Below are 23,134 nucleotides of genomic sequence, written 5' to 3' on the forward strand. Positions count from 1 at the left end.
GTTGACATTTTTTATACATTGGTGTCTTTCTTCTCCAGCTTCTTTCCATCGTGTTGCACCTACAAACCTACACATCACAATCTAATACAAACTATAACCAGTTTCACATAACTCACAAATTGCATCAGAAACACAAAGTAGAAAACTCAAATTTGGGAATCATTTTATTAACCTTTTTTTTTTAGTTTAGTTATTTTTTTAAAAAGGAAGCGTTCAGCTGTGAGGTACATTTGCCGGAATTATTTTGTGAAGTAGTCAGTAGTCGTGGTGATGGCCATTAACTGTAAGTGGTTCGTTCTTTTTTTGACTTCTAACCGTGACAGAAACAAGAACGAAACTACAGCAGAGCTTTCCAACAGTGTCACAGTGTGCAGGCACAGAATGGCTTCAGATTTTTTTTTTTTTATTTAACAAATGTGCTCAAATAATATTTAGCATAAACTGAAACATCAGAATTCATATCAGGGGTCCCTAAGCCCATTTCAAGAAACGCTGATGGACTCATCCTCCGACTCAAACTATCATATTTACAGTAAAAACAAAAAGAAGAAGAAATGAAGCATTGATTCACTTTTGTACCAATTTCCCCACACAACAGAAGAGTAGGATTTAGTATTTTGATCAAAGCTTTAAGGATTCCTTAATCCTTGAAACACACAACAGGAATGTTACACTTACATCATGGTTGAGACAAACTTTGGTTTAGGTGATTAGTTGCTGAGCAAGAGAAAAGAAACAGCCCGAGAGATTGTCCCGAGATCAGCTGAGCATTAACAAACTGATCAGGGTTCAGTTCACCAGGGCATGCAGGGGCTTGGGCAGTTGCGGATATACGACTCCAGTTTGCCCTCAGACACTTGCATCAGTGTTGTGTATGTCGTCAACTGCAAAGAAACACACGAAAAGAGAATAAAGGTAATTTACAAGGAGCTCATCTAAAAGAAATGAACATATACAGCAACAGTCATGCACAGGCTCACCTTGTTTAACACCGGTTTAGTGGAGAGCACGTCGTACAAGGTTTTCAGTGAGACGTTCTGTGAAAAAATGACAGATCAAAGGTGTCTTACAACTTCAATTAAAACTGGAAAGTACTTCAGGCCTTAAAAATCACATGACGGGCACACCAGAGCTTTAACTACATCTGGAAACACTGACATCTTTTAAGAGACAGAAATGTGTCCAGTTCTGGACGTCTGTACTCACGTTCTGTGTGGTCTGGTTCATACACTTCATGCCAGGAGTTCTGCGATCATCCAGGAAAAGAGGCTCCTTCCAGTGGTCATAGTTTGTCTCCAGGACATACCACCGGCCCAGCTTCAGGTCGATCCTGAAAAACAGGAATTAAATAAAAACTTGTGACCTGCTACACTTAGCAACTGATTGAAATAGTAACATCAGGTGATGTGAAACTACGGCGGTCACCAGTTCCTACAGTTGTTACGCAAGAGATAATTGTTTCACAAGACAATCATGAGAAAGGCAAGTCATTGTGACCTATTTAAAACTGGCATATCTGTATGTACATTTAAAAAGGATTGTAACTAATTTTTTCAGTGCGCACAAAGAAATCCTAATGCGATGTGAATGTAAGTGATGGAAGACAACATTCACAGTATTCTGTGCAAGATGACATTTAAAGTTCAGCTGAAGATAATATTAGGCTTCAGCAGTCTGCTTTTAAACAAATCAAGTTAGTAATGAGAAATTGTTTCCACAGACTTGTTTCTTTACTGAGCTGCAGGAGAGGGCAACAAGAAAAGTGAATCAGGTACTATTTAGACTATAAAACTAGACAATACCCACTTGATTTGTCTAACTCAGACTGCTGAAGCAACCAATATTCCCTTTAATCCTTTAATGTACATATGGGTGTGTAAGTACAGTTTTAAGAGACTATCTCTTAAGCTATGAGCACATAGGACACAGCAACATTTCACAATAAATCATTCATGCACAACTCCAAGTTCTGAATCACTTTGGCCTCCATCCTGACTCACAGATCTTTCTTCATGCCCGAACAGGCCCAGCATTTAGAAACAAAACTACAGATGTCTGCATACTTTATGCAATTGCATTCAATTCACACATTTAATGCTCTAGAAATAATTCAATACTTACTCATAGATGTCAATACTGAGCTCTCTGGACCGGGTGATGATGCAGCCCTGGCCTGTGCTGTTTCCCCCGAGGATGAAGTAGGCTGGAGCGAGCAGCTTGGTCTGAGCCAGGCGGTTTTTGGCCTCCTCGTAGCTGATGACAACATGATTAATGTCATTGTTTGGACAGAAAATCCTGTCTTCACTTTACTCCTTAAAATAGTTTAAAGCAGATTTAATGGATGGATGTTAAAAATAAGCTACCCTGTGGAGTTTTTTACTGCAATAAAAATATTTTTTGTTATGCTGCAGCTATTGGCTGATCAATTGGTATGATGAGTGACAGAAAATTAGTCTGCAACTGTTTTAATAATCAAATTAGTCACTTTTTAAGCAAATATGCTAAGATTGACTGTTTCAGCTTCTCGGATATCATGATTTAATGCTTTTATTTGTCATACATGATAGTAAACTGAATATATTTGGGTTCTGGACAGCTGTTTAAACTAAATAATACATTCACATAATTCACCTTTCACTCCAATGGCTGTTTTCACCATTTTATATGTAGTTTATATGTAATATAAACAATACTGAAAATAATTTTTTGCAGCCCTGGTTGAATGTATTTTCTATCCCATTAAAACATTTGCAAAGCCTCTTTTAAATGATCTGAAAGCAGTATTCTGTACATGAGCTCATGGTCTTCTTCTTATACTGGTGCACCAAATCATTTTACAGGACATTATGACATCAATTAGAAATATGTACAACATCACCACAGAGCTTATGGCGTGTGTGTCCTTATGTATATGCTACTAGATCACCAGATACAAAAAAAGTGTTGCTCTACAGCACCAACAGTGGGCGAAAACTCCACAGTATACTTTAAATAGTAGAGATGAAGAATACCTGGTTGCATTTTCTAGGACGGAGCGAGTGAGAAAGCTCATCCACATCCCATCTCTCTGTCCCAGGATCCACTCCAGGATTCCTGCAGGGTGAGAGATCATCAAATATACATAGTTTCTATAACTGTACAAGCAGCGCTCAGCACAACATCTCATCACTCACCAATGTATCCTCCATCGAGGCTGAAGCGTTCATTCATCGTCAGAGTGAATATGTGCTGAAAGGGGAACAAGTAAACTGGTTAATCTTTCTTTCATCAAAGACTGGAAGAAGTACACAAACTAACGCCTGTCACTGATGTTCAATAATCTTTTATGCAGATTGAGTCTTCACTTGTCACACTAAATTACTCACAGGCTTGATTCCAGTGAGCATGCCAACATATCCAGCGAAGTTTGTAGACTTGAAGACTGTTTGGTTATTTCTCTTGAAGTCGAGGTTGACCACCAGAGGCTTCAGCTTCTCACTAATGATCCACGACTTGTTTTTGACATCCCAGCTGCGAAAAGGGACAAGCCTGTCTCATGAGGTGTTCTTTTACCAGATCTGAGCTAAGATCATCCAATTTATAAATGAGAAGAGATGTTCTTACCCCATAAATAATCCAAAATCCAGATTTCTGCCATGAATGAGGTTACCTGTAAGATTGCAAAGCCCAAAAGCTTTTCAGTACTCATCACACTTCTTATTTTTAATAAATGCACTGATTCTGGACAACACATCTACCCACCTTTACTGTCTTCTGCAACAATCGAGGTGCACACAGTGAAAATCTCATAGAAGATGTTAAACAAGACGACTTCACCTAGATTATAAAAATATAAAAAGACAAAAAATATAACAAAAGGTCAGAGGGGCAATTTTTTTAGAAACAAGTCTGGCTGTTCTTGCTGCAACACTACAACTAGATTTCTTTCATTTGCTGGGGGGGGATTTTTCCCCCTTTTAATGATTGTTTTCAGTCTGTGTTATGCTGTCCTTTTTTTTGAAAATATATGTATAATTTTTGTGATTCCTACAACTGTTTAGATGTTGGATTATGTATATTAAGGACATTGTAAATGTTGTTAGGTCCCCCCCACCCATTTTTCTAAAAACTGAATCTGTTAATAAGTATGAGGGCTCAAAAGTGCCACAGAAAATACATAAATGACCATAATTCAATAATTAAAAAAATAATAAATAAATCAAACTTTTGACAAATGGATAAATATGTGTGCAATAAATAAATAGTTATATATTTTTCTCTATTTCTTCATTTATTTATTTATTAGCTTTTTTCCCCACATTTTATTTACACATTTCTTTTTAAAGTCATTTATTTATTTCCCGTTTCACTTTTGGATCCCCATATTTTTGCATCTTGCCTAAATATTGGCTAAGGATGTGCATACAGCTACCTGCAACCTATCTACAATCACAGAATAGAGGAGTTACAACATTTGTGTTTTCTTACCGAGTTGAACGCCTGAATCTGCTGCAATTCCTTTGATTTCATCACCGTAGGGGTACGGGAGCGTGTCCAACATAAAAGGCTGCACAACAACATTAACAAACACGCTGCAGTCATAAAACCTCTCATGGAAATTATTTACATGAGTTCATTTAAGGAAAGTGAAACTGAGTGACAGAAATGAGACTCACCAGTGTAATGTCAACCATCTCAACCAGCTTCCCACTTGGCACGAAAGCATTAGCCAAGTCTTTGATGGCCTGGATCATGTTGACCAGCTTTAAGGAAAAAGAGTTAATGAGTAAAAACTGATGATATTTCTGTAAGGGTTGGATAATTAGCTAGAGAAAAAAGGACCTGACAATGTTCCTACATCTGTTTTTTTGTCAGTAATCACAGACGTCCATCTCTTGCTGGGCGGTAAGTCGAGATCCACCGTGTACCAACGCACAGCTCCTTTAAACCTGATTAGAACAGTAAAGATGTGAAACTACTGAAGACTAATAATGCAAATGATACAGCATCATATGCACAGCATTATTGTTTGGACTTTTTTGTGACATGCCTTTTAAAATCTGTTTTGAATTAACTTGAATTTTCAACCATCTGGAGTTCAGATGTAGCAGCTGAAGCCATGCTGGCTCATTCTGTCTAACCTACTGGAGAAACAATTACTAATGAAGCTAATTTCCAAAATATTTGCCAACCATTTTGATGATTGAAGTCATTTATTAAGCAAAAGTCAACCCAGATTTTCTAGCTCTGGCTTCTCCGATGTGAGACTGACAGGAGCTGGTGAGAAACAGTGTTTGTATGCAAATACTCAATGAAATGACAATAAAGTGCATCTTGGATTTTGAATCTTATCTCTATGTAAATTGATTATCGTTGAGTAATTTTTGTGATATGCCTTTTAAAATGTGTTTTGAATTAACTTAAACGTTGTAGTAAATGAAAGATGTAGTAGCTATTTGAACTACTGGAGAAACAATTACTAATGAAGCTAATTTCCAAAATATTTACCAACCATTTCGATGATTGAGGTCGTTTATCAAGCAAAAAAAGTGAACTCAGGTTTTCTAACTCTGGCTTCTCACATGTGAGAATATTCTGCCTTTCTGTTTTATCTCTATGTAAATTGATTATCTATCTAGTTTTGGACAACAGGTTTGAACAAATAAGCAGCTCCACTCTATACATTAAATCCATAAAGTCAATTGCCTGTTAAAATCTGTTTTGAATTAACTTAAAGTTCAGATGTGGTAGCTAAAGTCATGCTGGCTATTTGACCAACTGGAGAAACATTTTGATGATTGAAGTAATTTATCAAGCAAGAATCATCCCAGACCTTGTAACTCTGGCTCCTCAGATGTGAGAATACCAGGGTTGCCACACATTTTTACCAATAAATTTCGAAAACTTTTCTATATACTATCTATATAACTATTCCATAATATTTTACCCAATTTCCATGACTTTGAATTTAAGTAGTTTAACAAAGGGTCTTCCCCCAGAACATTCTTAACAGAGTAGATGTCATTTATTGTATTCTGGTGCTTTTCAACAGGTGTTTTGACACTTTGATCTCACTAAATGATTGGTGCATTTTATAATTACACCCAGAGGAAGCGTTTGGCCCCAGATCACATATTAGAAGATATTAAACAAACTAAAAGTGTAGAAGTTGATGATCAGTGTATTCATATTAAATGAATCTACTGATTTTTTTGACATGGTAAAAGTGTGGGGTTCCAAGTTCATGCAGCATGTCTTATATCTGTTATCTTTGATATCAGAGCAGGTAATCCTTAATTCAAAACATTCACCTTATTCCAAACCATTTCCAGGCCTGGAAAACAGTTTTTCAAATTGCATAACTTTTCCAGGAATTTCATGACCGTGGGAACCCTGGATTATTCTGCCTTTCTGTTGTATCTCTATGTAAATGTATTATCTTTGATCCAATCAGACTCTATGTATCTACTCAGTATCTTTTATCAGATGTTCCTTTCCCAAACAAACGAGGCAGGCAGGCTACAAACCGCACCTTGAGAAATTAGATTAAGGAGGAGCAAGTTAAGTCAACTTAATTATGTTGAGTTACAAAACAAACCCACAATGATTAAGCAACAACAATAAAAAAAAACACCACAAATTAATGTTACTTACGTGGGCCCGTTTGGGGGATACATGTCTGTCCGGCAGTCCTCTGTATACTGTAAATAAATGTATATTTAATGCAGGAAATCACAGAGTTGAAGCCTTTTAAGTGACTATAGAGCATAAACATCAGTGCAGCCCAGGCTACTCGACCCACAACACAAGCTACTCTTAACATATTTAATGTACTTAAACAGCGCAATGACCGAGCAGAAATGTCACTTACCGGAGGGATAAACTGTGTCGATGTGACAGAAAACAAAACCGCTAAAATGAGAAAAAATAAGTGACCCATCTTCGTAGGATTTGAGACAAAATGTTCCCAGTTCAGTGTTAACATGAAGTTTACTGCGGAACTGTTTACCCCGTGACGGCGAGCTCACTTTAACAAGACAGAGGAGGGGGGCAGGAAGCTATAAAAACGGATTTAGTGCAAAAAACGAGAAATAAATCACGTATTTTCAATGTAATTAAGAAATTACCGATTTAACTTCTTCACCTTGCGATATAGGCGTGACAAATAATATCAAAAATAACGATTGCAGTGAATTAAAACACCCCTGCAGGAGAGACCAGTGGTTGCGCCCATAAGGAAGTGAAAATAAATTGCAGGAGCACTTGCAGGGCTGATTGAACACCTGCTACATACATCTATTTAAAAAGTGTGAATATAGGTCTATTTATTGCTTTACATATGGTTTAATAATGTATTCAATACACTGCTTTAATAAGGATTTTACAACTAAAAGATGCTAAGTTACATCTCTCTAATACATGGTGTGAAGAAATAAACACACACAAACACACACACACACATGTATATATTGTATTTTTTTTAAAAAGACATACTGTACATAATAGAAACTGTAGTTGACTAATCATAAAAAAATGCCAACAGAACAGATAAACAAAAAGCTATAATAGGCTAATGTCCTAATCACATTAGAGCTGCAACAACTAATCAATCAGCTGATTGACCCAAAATGAATCAGCAACTTCGTTTTTAAAGGAAAATTGACAAACATTTGCTGGCAGCAGCTTCTCAAATGTGGGATTTTGTTTGTGTCATACATGATAGTAAACTGAATATCTTTGGATGTTGGGTTATTGATCAGACAAAACAAGACATCAGAAGATGTTACTTTGGGCTCTAAGAAATTATAACTAGCATTCTTCACTATTTTCTGACATTTTATAGACAAAAATATTAATCGATTAATTAAGAAAATAACTGGCAGATTAAGTGGTCAGTCCGATGTATATATACATACTCACAGTAGCACATATACAAAAATGCCTATGCACATGAACATATGATGTACATGCTGATAACTTTCTTCATTACCAATCATTGTTCCATAAAATGTCTAAAAAACATCCAAAAATAGCTCCCAAAGCGCAAGGTGACGTCCTCAGACTGCCTGTTGTTTGATATATAGATATCTGATATTTTGGACAGTAATGTGTTCTCAAGTATATGGCAAAAGTTTTGGGGGAAACCTTTTCCTGTTTTAACATGATAATACCCCCATCTACAAAGTAAGGTCAATTAAGAAATGATTTGAAGAACTTGTATAACCCACACTGACCTCTGACCCCATTCAACTGGAACACCGACGGTGAGACAGACCTTATCACCACATATCAGAGGCCGACCTTACAAATGCTTATCAGCTGAATGTGAGCAAATCCTTAGAGCCAGGTTTCCAACATCTTGTAGAAAGCCAAATGAGTGGAGAAATTAGTGCAGCATTTTAATAACCAGTGGTTGGAATGAGATGGTCAAAAATTTAGGAATATTGTTGTGTCCACATAGTTTTTGCCATGAAGTGTACGATGAGGAACATAAGAAGGAGTGTATTAATCAATTCCTTTCAAACTGATGTAAGTCACAGTTTAAAAAAAAAAATAAATAAAATAAAAAATAAAATCTGTATTAAGTTTATATAACATTTTACTGACCCAAAAAAAGTTTAACAAACAGCTGCTCAACAGCAGAGTGAAACAATGGTTAATTATTTACAATTCTATCAGTGTGCCCCCACAAAGATGAAAATAAACCAACTGAACTGATTTGACCATGTAATGTTTATTCAAAATATAAAAACAAACTAAAAAATACATCAAACGTCAAATCTATAGAAGCAAAACATTTACAAAGACATGGCGATGATGTACAAAGTTGGATCTTCACTTGCAGTACCTGTCTGCTTTCATTTTGCTCCTCCTGTAATGAAGAGAGATAGACAACATGTTAGACTCAGTGTTGCCTCAGTTCACTGGCTGATTGGTTATTTTCAGCCTATTTCCTTTCTGCAAAGATTTGTCTTTAATGTTTAATGGCCATTTACTAATTTGTTTCATACTTCTGGTCTTCTGCTGCCTTCATTTATGTGTTTTATTCATTTGGAAGTCTACGCCACACAGTTTATTATCATAAATTTAAAATCAACCATTAAGAAACAGAAGAACAGTGGCATATTTTGAGCATTACTTTATTATATTACACTGTACTGATGTAAATAACAAGATAACAAAATATTTCTTGTTTTTTAAATAACTTTGACAGTCATTATTAATGGATATGCAGCTCTTTTTACTGCTTCTGTTGACACAGATGCAACACTGGATGTAAAAGGTAGTTCACATAAATTCCTGCATATCATACTTATTATTATTATTAGCAGGGTGAAGATGTCCAGCTGCATGGGCATCACAGCAACATCAAGTAATGCTGATATATATAATATATGGATATAAAAAGCACTCACTTTTCTTTTGTATATAAAATCAATGTAAGATGGAAATTCAGGAAGTAAAAAAATATTCCAGTAGCAGAGAAAAACATCATTTTAAAATGTGTTTGCATTCAAATGTCATTCAACATCCAACTATGGGAAGGTGTGTCCAGATTTTTGGCTAGTGCTGTACACTTTATTTGAACCTTTTTAGTTGTAGTTGTGACATTTTAAATATATTTTCTTTCTAAAATTAAGAGTTAACTAGGAGTCAGGTTAGTAGTCTACCCTTTTGCTCTTTTTGTTCGGGTTGGTAAGCTAAGCTTTAGTTCCCTGTTTGTTATTTTGCTGTTAGCCCGCCCCAAACCCTCAAAAGGTTTTAAATAAAATCCCTTGTTGCAGGTGGTTTTTGGGAGCTGGGAAGATGGGAGTCTTATCCTTTTCATGTTGGGCCAGGGTTCCCCCGAGGCCACGTCATAACAAACTGTAATATTTTCGGACAGTATTTTGAAGTATGTATTGTTCAGTTTGTCCTTTAGATCAAAGTTAAGTCTATATACAACCCTTTAGATAGGTCAAGATAGAAATATACTAATTTCTCTGTTACTGTATATGAAAACTTTAACTTTTAGTGAACTTCACATCAGATTTTACTGTGCAAGTTAATGAAAACATCCCACACACTACTTTAACATTTACTTGCCTTGAATTTCCAGTTTGTGAGCGGAGTGCATTTGACAACCTTACTGAAATGCCTTAACAGAAGCTGATGCATTTGAAAGCATATTGGAGGCCATACATTATGATGAAGTCCCAGTGATATAAAGCTTTTTGATTTCAAAGGCAAATGAGCTAAAATTTAAGTTAATATGTACAACAACATTTAAGTTTCTATTTTATAACATTTAGATCTTTCTTTTCAGTAAGAATAACAGCTGGAGTTGTGTGATTATAAATACAGAATATGAGCCTGTTTTCATACCTGTCAAGCAAAGTTTCATGAAACTTTCCATCCGTTCTCGCTTTCTTTAGTGTGTTCGGGTCATCCTCATTAACCCTGAGCCGCCGATCCTGGAAACTCTGAAACTTCTTCCTGTAATTCATACAACAACATTATTAAGACTATTACAAAATATGCAAGAAAACACACACATAAACAGACCGGCCTTCAAAATTACAGTTGTTTTCACAACGTATCCTCTTTTGAAAGCTGACACTGAGGGTCTAAGGAGCTAAATCCTTATTAAATCCAGATAATGAGCCCATGTATTAACTATAACAGAGTATTTAAATGTTTTCAGTGACAGCTCAGCCAAGTTGAGAAGTTTTACTTGGGATAAAAGTGGAATTTGCTAATTGAGGCAGAACATCTTTTTTGGGTTTTTTAGGTACGGATTTTATACATGCATCTAAATAAGCTCTGCCAGAAATGCATCAAGGTACAAGTGCTGTGGGGATGTAACCCATCTTCTCATGCATATGTTCCCTCAGCCTAAAATAATCTGTTATTTCAGTATAACATTTCTAGCACAAAAACGCAATACACAAACAAAGAATCTCATCAGAAACTATTGATGTTTGGTTTCTCTTTGCTCAGGCCGTGTTTTATGATTCCCGAGCTACACTGCCACCTGAAAGGCATTTGAGATGCTAAGCACTACATCAAGACACAAGCTCAAGGGCAGCCATTATCAACGTGTCAACATGATGAGTCCATTTCCCCAGCATTCATCTAAAACAAATAATAGAGTGGGAACACAAGCTGAAGTACGCCAAGCAAAAAAACGGCTTCAGACATATTGCCTTGGACTTAATAGGCCACTGACGGGCCGTATAAAATGTTGGAAGCATAAGTGTGGCGTTGCCCGCTTTCCCATCCCATCCAAACAGCAATCAACTACGTCTACATGAGATTGATGAGGCGGGTGCTAAAAGGCCTGATCTAACACCCCGGGATGTGACTTTGCTGTCAAAAATCTTGTCAGTACACACTGACGGGATGCAAGGATAATTGGAGGGATATCGCTGTCTACAAACATCAACACACATTGCTTTTACCTCCATCATTATGAAATGCTTTAGCATTCATTTCAGAGAAGGATGCAAGGTATACTACACGTAAAAACATGTATCATCGTTATTGATACAGTGTGATAAAAAAGACAATCTACTAAAAAAGTTACTTTCAAGTCTGAAACAAGAGATGCAATATGTACTACACTGACACTAAATCACATTTTTTTTGATGAAAAAACATCTAAATCACTAAATGGATTTTTTGAGGCAATAATGTGAATGTGTTATTGCAGATCAGAGTAAACAAACTTTTTTAGGCTTATATGACCCTTAAAAGCAAAGCAAAGTCTACTGGTGACCATAACGGGTAATAACCATGGCCCACGAAGATTTGCAGAAGACTGACAAGGTTAAATTACCCGGTAAATAAAAATGGTGCAATTTTGTGTGGTAGAAATCAATTGTCCCTGCTTTCCTGTCCTGTTATCCGTCTTCTTGCATCCTCTTAAATTTAACCTTGTAGGACCTCGTGGGGGCCCGACTCCCAGGTTTGGAACCACTGCTATAAATATTTTTTTCCACATTATCCACACATATGGAGGAGTCATACAAAGACAGTATTTATTATTGGATATGTATTTGATTGTAACATAATGTACAGAAGTCTTTCATTTTCTCTGTGTTTAAAGGAATAATTTGACATTTTATGAAATATGCTTATTCTCTTTCTGATGAGATAGATGAGAGGACCAATATCTGTTTTACATACTGTACTAACTAACATGGTAACCAGGTGCTATCCTCCAGCCGGCTTGTTTAGTTACATTATATCATCCTGACCAGGAATATTTTAACAAAGTATTACGAGGTTTTTAAAGATATAGACCAAAATATCAATAAGTGAAAACTACAATCTCTATGACGACATTAGTAATACTACCCAATCACATTGCGCAACAAAACATGGAAGAGTCCATACTATCCATGACAGTATCCATATTAGTGTCCATAACATGAAATTCTCCAGGTATGCAACATTAAAAGTAAAATGTTGAGCGACACTTCTTCATCATTTCTGTTGAGCGAAAATGCTAGCATAGGTCGGCCCGACGGTAAAATAGAACATAAAACAAACAACTGAAAAAATAAATCTCTAAAGCTCACTAATTAACACGTTATATCTCATTGGTTCAATCTGTACAAAAACAATTCACTATTTTATTTTCTTGGAGGGTCTGCTTGTTGCCTGGCAACTACTGAGAGCCAAGATACAGTGACACAACCCCTCATAAAACATTACCCTTGCTATTTTTTTGTTTGGATTAAACAAAGAAGATTTAACTTGTTAATTGGAGCACTTTACAGGTGTTTGTTCCTTTGGGTAGAGCCAGTTTAGCTGTTTCCACTTTTCCAGTCTTTATGCTAAGATATGTAACAAACAGAAAGGCGATGATATCGAAGTAGTCTCCAGGCATTCATATGTTTATTATTGTTTATAATGTTTGTAATGTATAAATGTTCATAAGAAGTCTTCAGTGGATTTCCCAAAATGGCAAGCTTCCTTTTTAACATGCATGAAATCTAACTTATACCAGCAGCCACCTGCTCGAAGCGGTCTGTCAAAGAATGAAAGACAGTTAATATGAAAATGATATGCAGAGAGAATCCAACAAGGGTTTCCTTCGTTTGTTTTTGATGCATTAAGTCAGCAGTATACGGTACAAAATGGAAATCACTTACACATAATTGACCTCACAGGACTTCACGTTGCCCCGGTCTTCATCCGCAATGTCATCTTTACGCTTGACCTCTTGTTCCGCACACGATCTGATCTGCTCGTCATTCAGGAGGGAAAAAACAAAGCGAGAAGTTCTGGATTAAACGTCAATACTTTGAACCCCCCTGAAGTGAGGTCACAAACATTTCCCCCCCGCTTCCGTCTCAACAGTCAGGTCCCCACAGAGATCGCATACTTAAAATGAAAAGGATTAACATGCAACCTTGTGGAAGATCACAGTTTACACATCACCTTCACCATCTCGTCATCCCCTGCTGTCTTGCTCTTGGCCTCGATGTCCCCACTCTCACTGTAGGAGATGAAACAGCTATTTGCTGCCATGAGAGCCATTTTGCCCTGAAGCAGAACAGAAAGAAAACAGATGAGGAGGCAGTAGATTAGATAGAATTGCAGTGGGATTGGTTGTTGTGACAAGCATGAAAGGTTGCCTGATATTTCATGTAAAAGCGTTTCAAGGTTGTGCCGGGCAGGTTGTTTATAGGTTCAACAAAGCATTAAGGCGAGTAGTGCGCTGCTGTGATAAGGTAGATGCATGCCGCATAATGAATGAGTTGTTCATGGCTACAGCTAAATGTTATCTTTCATGGGCTAAATTCCAATCAGCCATGAGGCAAACCATGAAGGGCAGGGGACAGCAGTAAATAAGAGTGTTTTTTTTCATGATGTGCCACCATTGTAATTTGTAAACTTAAAAAATGTACGGCCAAATATACATTTTTTAAAATATACTTGAATAACACAAAAAATCCTCGCTGTACTGTAGTGCTTTGGTGGTGTCATTAGTTGTGTTGTGCTTCTGTCTTGGACCACTACTCTTTAAACAATTTAACAAACTTACATTTTTTTTTCAAAACAAATTTAAACCAGAGGATTTTGTTGGTTAAATCAGAGCAACAGTGAACAATTGCCAGAGGGGCTGAAGGTAATTAGAAGAAAATCTATAAATATTATTTGTCACAAACGACAGCCAGAGAGAGAAGCTCAAATCCTGGCTCCTTTCGAACCTCTCCAAAGCTGACCAATCAGGTGTGAGGGTTTGATGGTCAGAAAGTTACAAAAATGGCACTACACGGCCCCCCCCACCCACCACCACCCCCGAAATGAGATGTGGGGACCAAGCTATTCGACCATCCGGCAAACACACCAGATGAAGTATACTGACTGATTTACATTTAAAAACTCTACAACACAGGTCACCAGGAACATAAAGGTTAGTCAGATGGGAAAAAATGTAACTTTTGCAGACAGTGTCCTCATAACTCATAATTATTATGCTGGCCAGAAGAGTTCAATCTAGATAAAAATGCACCAATATTACAAGGAGAAACTTTAGAAGATCCACTCACTTCCTGAAAAACGGGTTCCCATTGTTCCCTGGAGCCAATGGCATCAGACCGCCCCACCACCAAACCCTCCGAGGTGATACCGATGTACTTGCCATATCCGGACTTCAAGGCGATTCTGCAACAGCAAAATGATCGAATCAATCAATCAATTATCATTATAATTACATGATAACATCAGTTTGTGACTTACATTTGTTCCTCACGCACAGCCAACAATGAGAAATTTGGGATTCAGTGCTATCACCTGAACTAACAAACTAACTAACTAACTAAATGGCCAGGTTTGATACAGTTATATCAATATGACTCTGAGATCTGCACCTGAAGTCTTCACATACAGCATTTCTTCCTCAGGGAAGGACTGCTAATGGAAAGGTAAATTGCTTGTGTACATCTAGACAATACAAACATTCGCTTCATGTAATATACAAAGGGGGCTATTAAATCTGTTTGTGAAGGATGATATGTGAAGGTTGATACAGTGCGCAGTTTGTCTTCGTATACTCACCGTGAGTCTGAGAGCTTGATGGCAGTAAATTGCTCTGGAGGGTCTGGTCCTTCATCATCTGAAACACACAGTATTAAAAAAGGTTTGAATTATGTTAATGTTCAAATCATGAACAAATTACGCTCAAATTAAGGTTGAAATTAAGTTAATGTTCAAATTATGAACAAATTACGCTCCAATTAAAGTTCAAATTATGTTAATGTTGCTTGTATTGACTTGTCAAATGGCTTTAAATTATTCTTCATACAGTATTATTTTGCTTCTTTAATTTGCGATTGCTTTTAAATGAGGCTCATTAAAACTAAATCTTGCAGCTGGTCAACAGAATATTCTATGATACGAGATCTTTGACCCATAACCAAATTCTGGAAACAGTTTTGACGGTAAAAAGCTTTTTGCAGAAAGAATTGTTTAGTATTTAATCAGCAACAATCATGTGTCTTTATTTAAATGAGCATAATTTTCTCTCGCGCCAAGTTTATCTGTGAGTCCTGCCTCGTGTGTTACTTATGCATTCTTTTAATTAATAATGCAGACCCTCTAGCTACGCAGTGCTGCGCTGATGTGGGTCCAGCTCACCAGCACTGAGACATTTGGAATGAGATATGGAAAGAACTGTTGTGTTGCATTTAAATGTTTTAATTCATACCGGGGTCTCCTGGGCTCCTCGTGATTTCATATAACTGTGACTTCCCAGTTTCTGGGCCACTTCATGACCTTTACAATAAATCAAAGCTTTGTGCAATTTGTAGTGCGTCATGCAGACATCTGGTCAAGGAAGAGCAGAACTTACTAGACGCTAACGAGGAGAGCATTAATGAAACGAGGAAAAAGTGACGTTAGGTGTTATTTCAAAAGGCTGATTGTATTTAGAATATGTCAGAGCGTAACCCTCCGAGTCGGCTATGACAACATCAGCATATTTACACCGCCCTGAAGGTGAGTGTGAACATTTTTGCAGCTTTCTAAAAGGCTGCATCATCCGCAGTGTGGTGCCTGTGCAGAAAATCCAGTAAAGAGAAGAAAATCTCTAATCTCTCTTTCTATACTGCAAGCTCACGTCCTCTTTCATCTCCTAGAAATGCGCTTATGTGCAGTCAGAGGATGAGGACCCACTAAGGGAATTGGGATGTTTCAATCTCCCAGCCATTTTCCACTGCTTCTTACAAAACGTGGGCTGAATTCATCGCAAGAAGTGTGTCTATTCGGGCAGACTCTTTTCATCGAGCACCTATCCCTTAGAACTGCCCGGAGGCACAAGTGAGTGGAAACACGCCATTAGCTCTATCTTTCCCCTCAGCTCAACCCCTGTTCAGCCTTTTTCAGTCTGGTGTCTGGATTACTACTTAAATACTCGCTGCTTTGTAGGCTGAAGGCAAACCTGCCCTCCCCTCCCCATCCCCCTCTGCAATGCCTGGAGCCAAGAGTAAATGCAACGTCAAAATTGTATTTTAAAGTGTGTAGAACTGTGGGATAAGTGAACTGTTGTAAAATGAGAATCTCAATTTGAAATGAAGAGAAGGGGAAAATGACATACAAAACAGCTTACATCTTACATGAATTTATTTTTGAATTATAATCCTGCTCTGTAGTTTCTCTGAGGCAAAGAGTAAGACTCACTCCCTCTGTGCTACATATACACACTCGAACTAGCATTAACAAGGCCCATTTCTGTAACTATGATTATGCATTCACCGGCCAATGCCCACTTTATTAGATACACCTTGTTACTGTAGTACTGGGCACCCTTTGTCTTCAAATTGCTTTAATTCTTCATGGCATAGATTCAACAAGCTGCTGGAAACGTTCCTGAGATTTGGGTCCATATTAACACGATAGCATCACGCAGCTGCTGCAGATTTGTCGGCTGTACATCAATGATGCAAATCTCCCCTTTTCACCAAATCCCAAAGGTGCTCTACTGGATTGAAATCTGGTGACTATGGAGGCCATTTGAGTACAGTGAACTCATTGTCATGTTCAAGAAACAAGGTTGAGATGATTTGAGCTTTGTAACAAGGCAGCTTATTCTTCTGGAAGTAGCCATCAGAAGATGCGCACACTGTGGTCATAAAGGGATGGACATGGTCAGCAACAATACTCAGCTAGGCTGTGACGTTAAAACAATGCTCACTTGGTACTAAAGGGACCCAAAGTGTGCCAAGAAAGTATCCCCCACACCATTACACCACCACCACCACCAGCTTTCATGTTGTTTACACCAAATTCTGAGTCCACCATCTTAATCTTGAGACCAGGCGATGTTTTTCAAATCTTTTATTGTCCAATTTGGGTGAGCCTGTGTGAACTGTAGCCTCCGTTTCCTGTTCTTAGCTGACAAGAAAGGCACCTGGTGGTGTGGTCTTCTGCTACTGTAGCCCATCTGTTTCAAGGGTCAACATGTTGTGCGTTCAGAGATATTCTTCTGCATACGTCAGTTTTAACGAGTAGTTAATTGAATTACTGTTACCTTTCTATCAGCTTGAACCAGTCTGGTCATTCTTCTCTAACCTCTGCTACCAACAAGGCATTTTTTCTCCAGAGAACTGCAGCACACTGGATATTTTCTATTTTTAGGACCATCCTCTGTAAACCCTCTGAGATGATTGTGTGTGAAAATCCCAGTAGATCAGCAGTTTCTTAAATACTCAGACCAGCCCATTTCACACCAACAAACCTTTCTTCTCAAACCTGATGTTTAATTGAACTTCAGCAGATCGTCATGACCATTTCTACATGTCTAAATGAGTAGCTGCCACTTGATTAAATATTTTTATTAGTGAGCTGTTGAACAGGTGTACCTAATAAAGCCACCTGTGAGTGTATATTTGTTGTTTCTTCCTCTGTGCTGTCGGTGGAGCTCTTAAATCACTACGACTACATCATGGGGGAATGTTGGGTCTCTATAAATTAAAGAGCTCAGTCTAGACCTGCTCTGCCCTCAGATAACTTCTGTTGTGATTTGGTGCAATATAAATAAAATTGCCTTGGCTTGACCTGAGCTGACTTTAGTATATATACTCACCTTTGTGTGGTGCACCAACTGTGAAGAGACCAGTATCCAGGGCATGGATGTACGAGTTGTTCTGCATCTCTATGGCAACTGTTCCACTGATTTCCCCAAAGCCGCTGACAGACCACCAACCACCTGGTAAGGAGCAAATAATTCAAGACAAAGGTGGAGCAATACTGTTTGCTTTTTATCCAGCAATATTAAAAAGGTAGAGCTTCTGTCTGGGGACACTGTTTGGAGTAAACTGTAAATAAAAAACATTCGCTATGATATTGGGACTACTGATGCTATTATTTTAACTTACTCAGTTGCATCTAAAAAGGAAACTCCAGTTTTTATATAAATAAAATATACAAAAGTGGATCTTGATCTTGTATGGAAATTCATCAACTGGCATTTTAATACACAACTAAGCCTGGCCAACAACTAGATCTCAGTTATTAATGTTTTTTAAAGGTGTGAAAGGTTTGTTTATATCAGAAATGTTTGATAAACTAGCATTAACCCAGGCTCATTTCTGTAACTATGATTCATTTTAAAATATGAATTGCCTAGGACTACAACAAACAATTATTTTCTTTCTAAATAAATCTGTATTTCTCAATTAATCGGTCGGTCATTTGGCCAAAATGTCAGAAAACAGTGAAAATGTCAATTACCAAGCCTAAGATGCAACCTAAAATATCTTGTTTCATCCAACAGATCACAACCCAAAGACATTCACTTGACTTTCACTGAAGACTAAAGAAAACAGAAAATATGGAGATAACACTTTATTGTCTCAGAGGGAAATTTGCCTTGGACATACAATGTTGCTGCTGCACAGCATCAAATGACTTAATTCATAATTAAGAAGCTGGAACCAGATAATTTTAGCTCTATTTTTTCTCATAAAATGACTGAAAGTGATTCATTGATTATGAAAATACTGGGTAATTAATTTTCTGCTGTTCGACAAATTGAGCTATAGAACTGTAAATTCTCTATCAACAATTAAATCTCTTCAATTGTGAAATGTAAATATAATTCAACAGTTTATGGTCAGAAAAAAGTGGTATCACAATGAGGGAAATCAGCCCTACCAAACCTCTAAGATTAATATGTCCCCAATATTTTATCAGCATAGAACATACTGCCAAATGGATAAACTAATATGATCTAAAATATCTTAAATTGGCTTCTAATGTGGAGATACAGTAGATATACATACCAACAACATCATTTTTTTCTTCATCATCTGTTGCCTTTCTCTTCTTATCTTTATTTTTTTTCTTTTTCCTGTAAAAACATCAGAATAAATATGATGTAAAACAATAAACATTCATTTGTAATTTGCTTGCTTCTGCACAAATAGGTCATGCAAACTTAACCAAATATTAACCTCTCTGACTAGAAACTTTATTTCTGGAAAGTAAATCGATTTTCCTTTAAAATGCAACTGTGAGCCTCTTAAAGTCAACAACAAGTCATTAAGTTATCATTGAGTTTTTAATATGAATGAAAGTTCAAGATAATAAGCTGCATGGTCCTAAAAAGTATTCAGTTGATGCTTGATAGATGATAAATGAATATTATGATGCTACAACTTGAACTCAAAAACAAAATTAGATTTTCCTTTTTGTCAACAGAGCATTCAAAATGCCCCATGACAACAAGAGAAAAATGCTTTTAGTTTAATTGTATATATTTATTTGCAAACACATTAATAGAAAATAGAAAAGAAAGATTATAAGGCCTAATTTAGGTATCTCTGTCTGAATGGCTTATTATTAACTTCTATCTTCTTCCTCAGTTGCCTAGGAACATTTCAAAATATATTATCCACTTCACAATAATAGAGTTTTTAGTAATTATGCAATAATGTGCTCCAGAGATTGTGTTTTCCTGGAAGTCCATGTCAGTTTCTTGGACTTCATGAGGTCCTGGTTGATTTACCCTTTTAAAAAAATTGAAAAATTATTTTATACAATTTTAATTATTTTGCGCGCCTGTCTGTTAGAGATGGGACAAACAATTATGCTACAGGTTCAAATTGTTTTATTTTGACAGCTTTAATCTACTTTGGATAGTTCTGTCATTAATATTGTGTTTCCCTCAGGGTTCATTAACTATCTTAGTGTCCTCTCTGTAGAAATCTGTGATTGTTTATTCTGAACCATTATTATCATACATTATAGTAGACCACTCTACTATGTATTGATATTTCTTGTTGTAATTTCTGTTATCTAGTGAAATGAGTAATTTAGCAGAGGGATTTAAACATTTGCAGGGCATTGTATGTCAAATTCTCATTAGGAGCTGAGCCCCTTAAAGGTCTGATCCTAGAATCGCCCCTGGTTGCAGATAAAGTCTCTGTTGATTGACTAGTCTATTAATCGACTAATCAATGCAGCTCTAATAAATGTGTTTTAAATCGTTGTGAGACTGTGACTATTTTGGATTTTAGTTTTTAGAAATGCAAAAGTATGCTTATTTTTTTTCCAATTCAAATAATTATGAGCTGAATAGTTTGCTTTTTTCTCTTGTTCAAGCATAGAAAGCATTTCTAAGACATAATTTATGGACTCCGTCATCTTGTAATGGACATTTGAAATGATTTTTTTTTACACTTGGTCAGATTATTATTATAATTTATTTTAAATAACTTGAATGCTACAAGTTCTTATAGTAACATAGTAAGGACACACAGGGAGGGTGTACTGTTTAATAATCCCACATAGCCAATGGTACGGGGAGGCTTGTATTAATATCGGTCACTGTATTGACAGTTTAAATATTTAGGGATAGATAATTCAAAAATAGACGCGTTATGTTGTTGCACACATTTCACTTAATGCTAACATCTGTAGCCTCAGCTAGCTTTATCAAACTTTAACGCTACAGAAACCCGTCAGCAAACAGTGAATGATACGCCACCGGGCAGCGATTAGTACTACTTCGTAAGAGTCAGACTTACCCTTTATTTAGACCTTTCAAAACCAGCTTGGATGATTTTACACGAGAATATTCAGCCATTTCTTTAAGCTGGCGGTTATCACTTAGCTGCTACTTCCCACTACAAACAAGTACGGTGGCCGCAGAGGCACAATCAGGAGCAGACCAAAATTCTTCAAGCGCTACACTTAATTTCCAGGAAGAGGTAATGGCCAAAAAAAAACAATTATCCTGTGTGTGTGTGTGTGTGTGTGTGTGTGTGTGTGTGTGTGTGTGTGTGTGTGTGTGTGTGTGTGTGTGTGTGTGTGTGTGTGTGTGTGTGTGTGTGTGTGTGTGTGTGTTGCTGCCAATTTTGGAAAGCAGATATTACCACTTCCTGTGGGCACCTACAAATGGTAGATGTAGATTGTATATCAGCCTGTAAATGACAGGATATTGAAGTACAATATACTGTAAATGCCAAAAATATGTTTTGAAATAGTGTCACCACTCTATAGTTTGTTGACAAGTTTATTTTTAAAGTGTAAAATGTCCTGCCCAGTACATTTTGTGGTTGAAATTGATTAAAAAAATTAAAAAAAAAAAAAAAAAGTTTATTTATGTATATAAGAAAATCGTATGGCCAATATATGGATTTCAGATAGTTCAAAATGAAATATCAACATTGACATCAGCTTCAAAATTTCTGTATCTGTATCTTTTTGCTTAGAAATGATAAATTGTGGGGACTTCTAGTAAAGTATTACCCAGATGGTCTTTAATTGTAAGGTCTAATATTTTATCCTCCTCATTAACTGTCTATATGGAGAAACAACAATAACAACAATGTCAGACTAATATCCAGTCAAATGAACTGCAAGAGGATAATCATTCATACATGATTGAACATCATGTACTGATACTTGTGTCATATTTCAGATTTAATTATGGCAGATCATCAATCATTGACATTTGGTCATTTTTTCCTATAAAATAGGACCATGGTCAAGGTCTAAAGGAGCAGCAATTTTCACTTCTTGCTAGCCCCCCAACACACACACACACACACACACACACACACACACACACACACACACACACACACACACACACACACACACACACACACATACACACACACACACACACACACACACACACACACACACAAACACACACACACACGTTAAATGTTTTTTGGGTCAAACCCTGAAGACCTCTTCCCTCAAAGGCAAAAATAGTCACACCAATCAGCTAGTAAGGTAGGCAGGTGGAGGGCAACCTCAAGGGTGGCATACTCTGTTTATGCTAATGTCACCTCATTTAACAGGAATGGCCCAATCAGGAGCCTCTGACAGGAGGTAATAAATCATTTGTGGACACTGTCAAGAAGCAAAACAAATTAGACAGAGGTAAATGTTATCTACCCACTGCAGGAAAACCAAAGTGGTAAGAACTCTATCATGTAGTAAAAGAAATTACAGAATATCTGAGAGAGAGAGAGAGAGAGAGAGAGAGAGAGAGAGAGAGAGAGAGAGAGAGAGAGAGAGAGAGAGAGAGAGAGAGAGAGAGAGAGAGAGAGAGAGAGAGAGAGAGAGAGAGAGAGAGATGTTGCTGTGCTTGAGGAAAAGTTTGATTCAGAGAGTGAAAGATTAATCTGGTGAGAATAATAAATCATGTAAGCTTTAAGGAAGTTAGCCAGGCAGGTTTCTGAAGTCATGAATCAACATTTTACCCTGAAGTGAATCCCAGTCGTACTCACTCTGTCATTTGTCAAATTCAGTGATACTCTGACAGCAATCCCTGTTGTTGACAGGATTAAACAGTCATAACTTGTACTGAAAAAGCTGAGTGGTTAAGCCCATAAGAACCTAAAAAGAGCTGAAGGGAGACAGCGCCAAGCGAGGACAAGCAAATTGGTAACGCACTGTGCATGCTACTTCAGGCTCTCAGTGTAAAAATCACAACAAAAATGACATGCAGCCAATATTTCAGACTTTTAATACAACAAGATGACATCTTAATGCTCCAATGCGTCAAAACAGATGTAGCACCAAAGCCGATATTCAAATACCTTATTGTTTAGAAATCCAAAATTAAAGCACCAATGAAAATGACATCCTTAAACAAAGTCCAACCAAAATGACATCTTTGAAAATGTTCTTTTAAGTAATGAAA

General features: G+C 37.0%; 2 protein-coding genes across 2 annotated transcripts; both read right to left on the reverse strand.

The window, feature by feature from the left end:
• Positions 1–146: 146 nt before the first annotated feature.
• On the reverse strand, positions 147–6,969 carry asah1b (N-acylsphingosine amidohydrolase (acid ceramidase) 1b). The gene is made up of 14 exons (XM_062433595.1): positions 6,851–6,969; positions 6,634–6,680; positions 4,838–4,928; positions 4,656–4,742; positions 4,468–4,546; positions 3,742–3,816; positions 3,604–3,649; positions 3,366–3,510; positions 3,174–3,228; positions 3,012–3,093; positions 2,122–2,253; positions 1,207–1,330; positions 981–1,037; positions 147–884 (listed from the first exon to the last, which is right to left on the reverse strand). The coding sequence occupies exons 1-14, from the start codon at positions 6,962–6,964 to the stop codon at positions 795–797; spliced, it is 1,224 nt and encodes a 407-aa protein (XP_062289579.1). The 5' UTR covers positions 6,965–6,969; the 3' UTR covers positions 147–794.
• A 1,734-nt stretch (positions 6,970–8,703) lies between these two features.
• frg1 (FSHD region gene 1) lies at positions 8,704–21,184 on the reverse strand. The gene is made up of 9 exons (XM_062430573.1): positions 21,000–21,184; positions 19,254–19,321; positions 18,056–18,178; positions 15,031–15,088; positions 14,523–14,637; positions 13,408–13,512; positions 13,119–13,210; positions 10,345–10,455; positions 8,704–8,851 (listed from the first exon to the last, which is right to left on the reverse strand). Exons 1-9 carry the CDS (start codon positions 21,056–21,058, stop codon positions 8,815–8,817), a joined length of 768 nt encoding a protein of 255 aa, XP_062286557.1. The 5' UTR covers positions 21,059–21,184; the 3' UTR covers positions 8,704–8,814.
• Between the last annotated feature and the right edge of the window lie 1,950 nt (positions 21,185–23,134).

This window comes from Scomber scombrus, chromosome 2, assembly GCF_963691925.1.
Source record: "Scomber scombrus chromosome 2, fScoSco1.1, whole genome shotgun sequence".
In the NCBI taxonomy this organism is placed as follows: domain Eukaryota; kingdom Metazoa; phylum Chordata; class Actinopteri; order Scombriformes; family Scombridae; genus Scomber; species Scomber scombrus.

Excerpts from the sequence above, each read along its gene's own strand:
- asah1b (XM_062433595.1), bottom strand. The coding sequence starts at position 6,964 with ATGTTAACACTGAACTGGGAACATTTTGTCTCAAATCCTACGAAGATG. Across the intron at positions 3,511-3,603 it reads GATTTTGGATTATTTATGGG|CTGGGATGTCAAAAACAAGT; the intron begins GTAAGAACATCT and ends CCCTTTTCGCAG. Across the intron at positions 3,229-3,365 it reads TGCTCACTGGAATCAAGCCT|CACATATTCACTCTGACGAT; the intron begins GTGAGTAATTTA and ends TTCCCCTTTCAG.
- frg1 (XM_062430573.1), bottom strand. The coding sequence starts at position 21,058 with ATGGCTGAATATTCTCGTGTAAAATCATCCAAGCTGGTTTTGAAAGGT. Across the intron at positions 19,322-20,999 it reads TTGAAAGGTCTAAATAAAGG|GAAAAAGAAAAAAAATAAAG; the intron begins GTAAGTCTGACT and ends ATGTTTTTACAG. Across the intron at positions 13,211-13,407 it reads GGGATGACGAGATGGTGAAG|ATCAGATCGTGTGCGGAACA; the intron begins GTGATGTGTAAA and ends AATGACGAGCAG.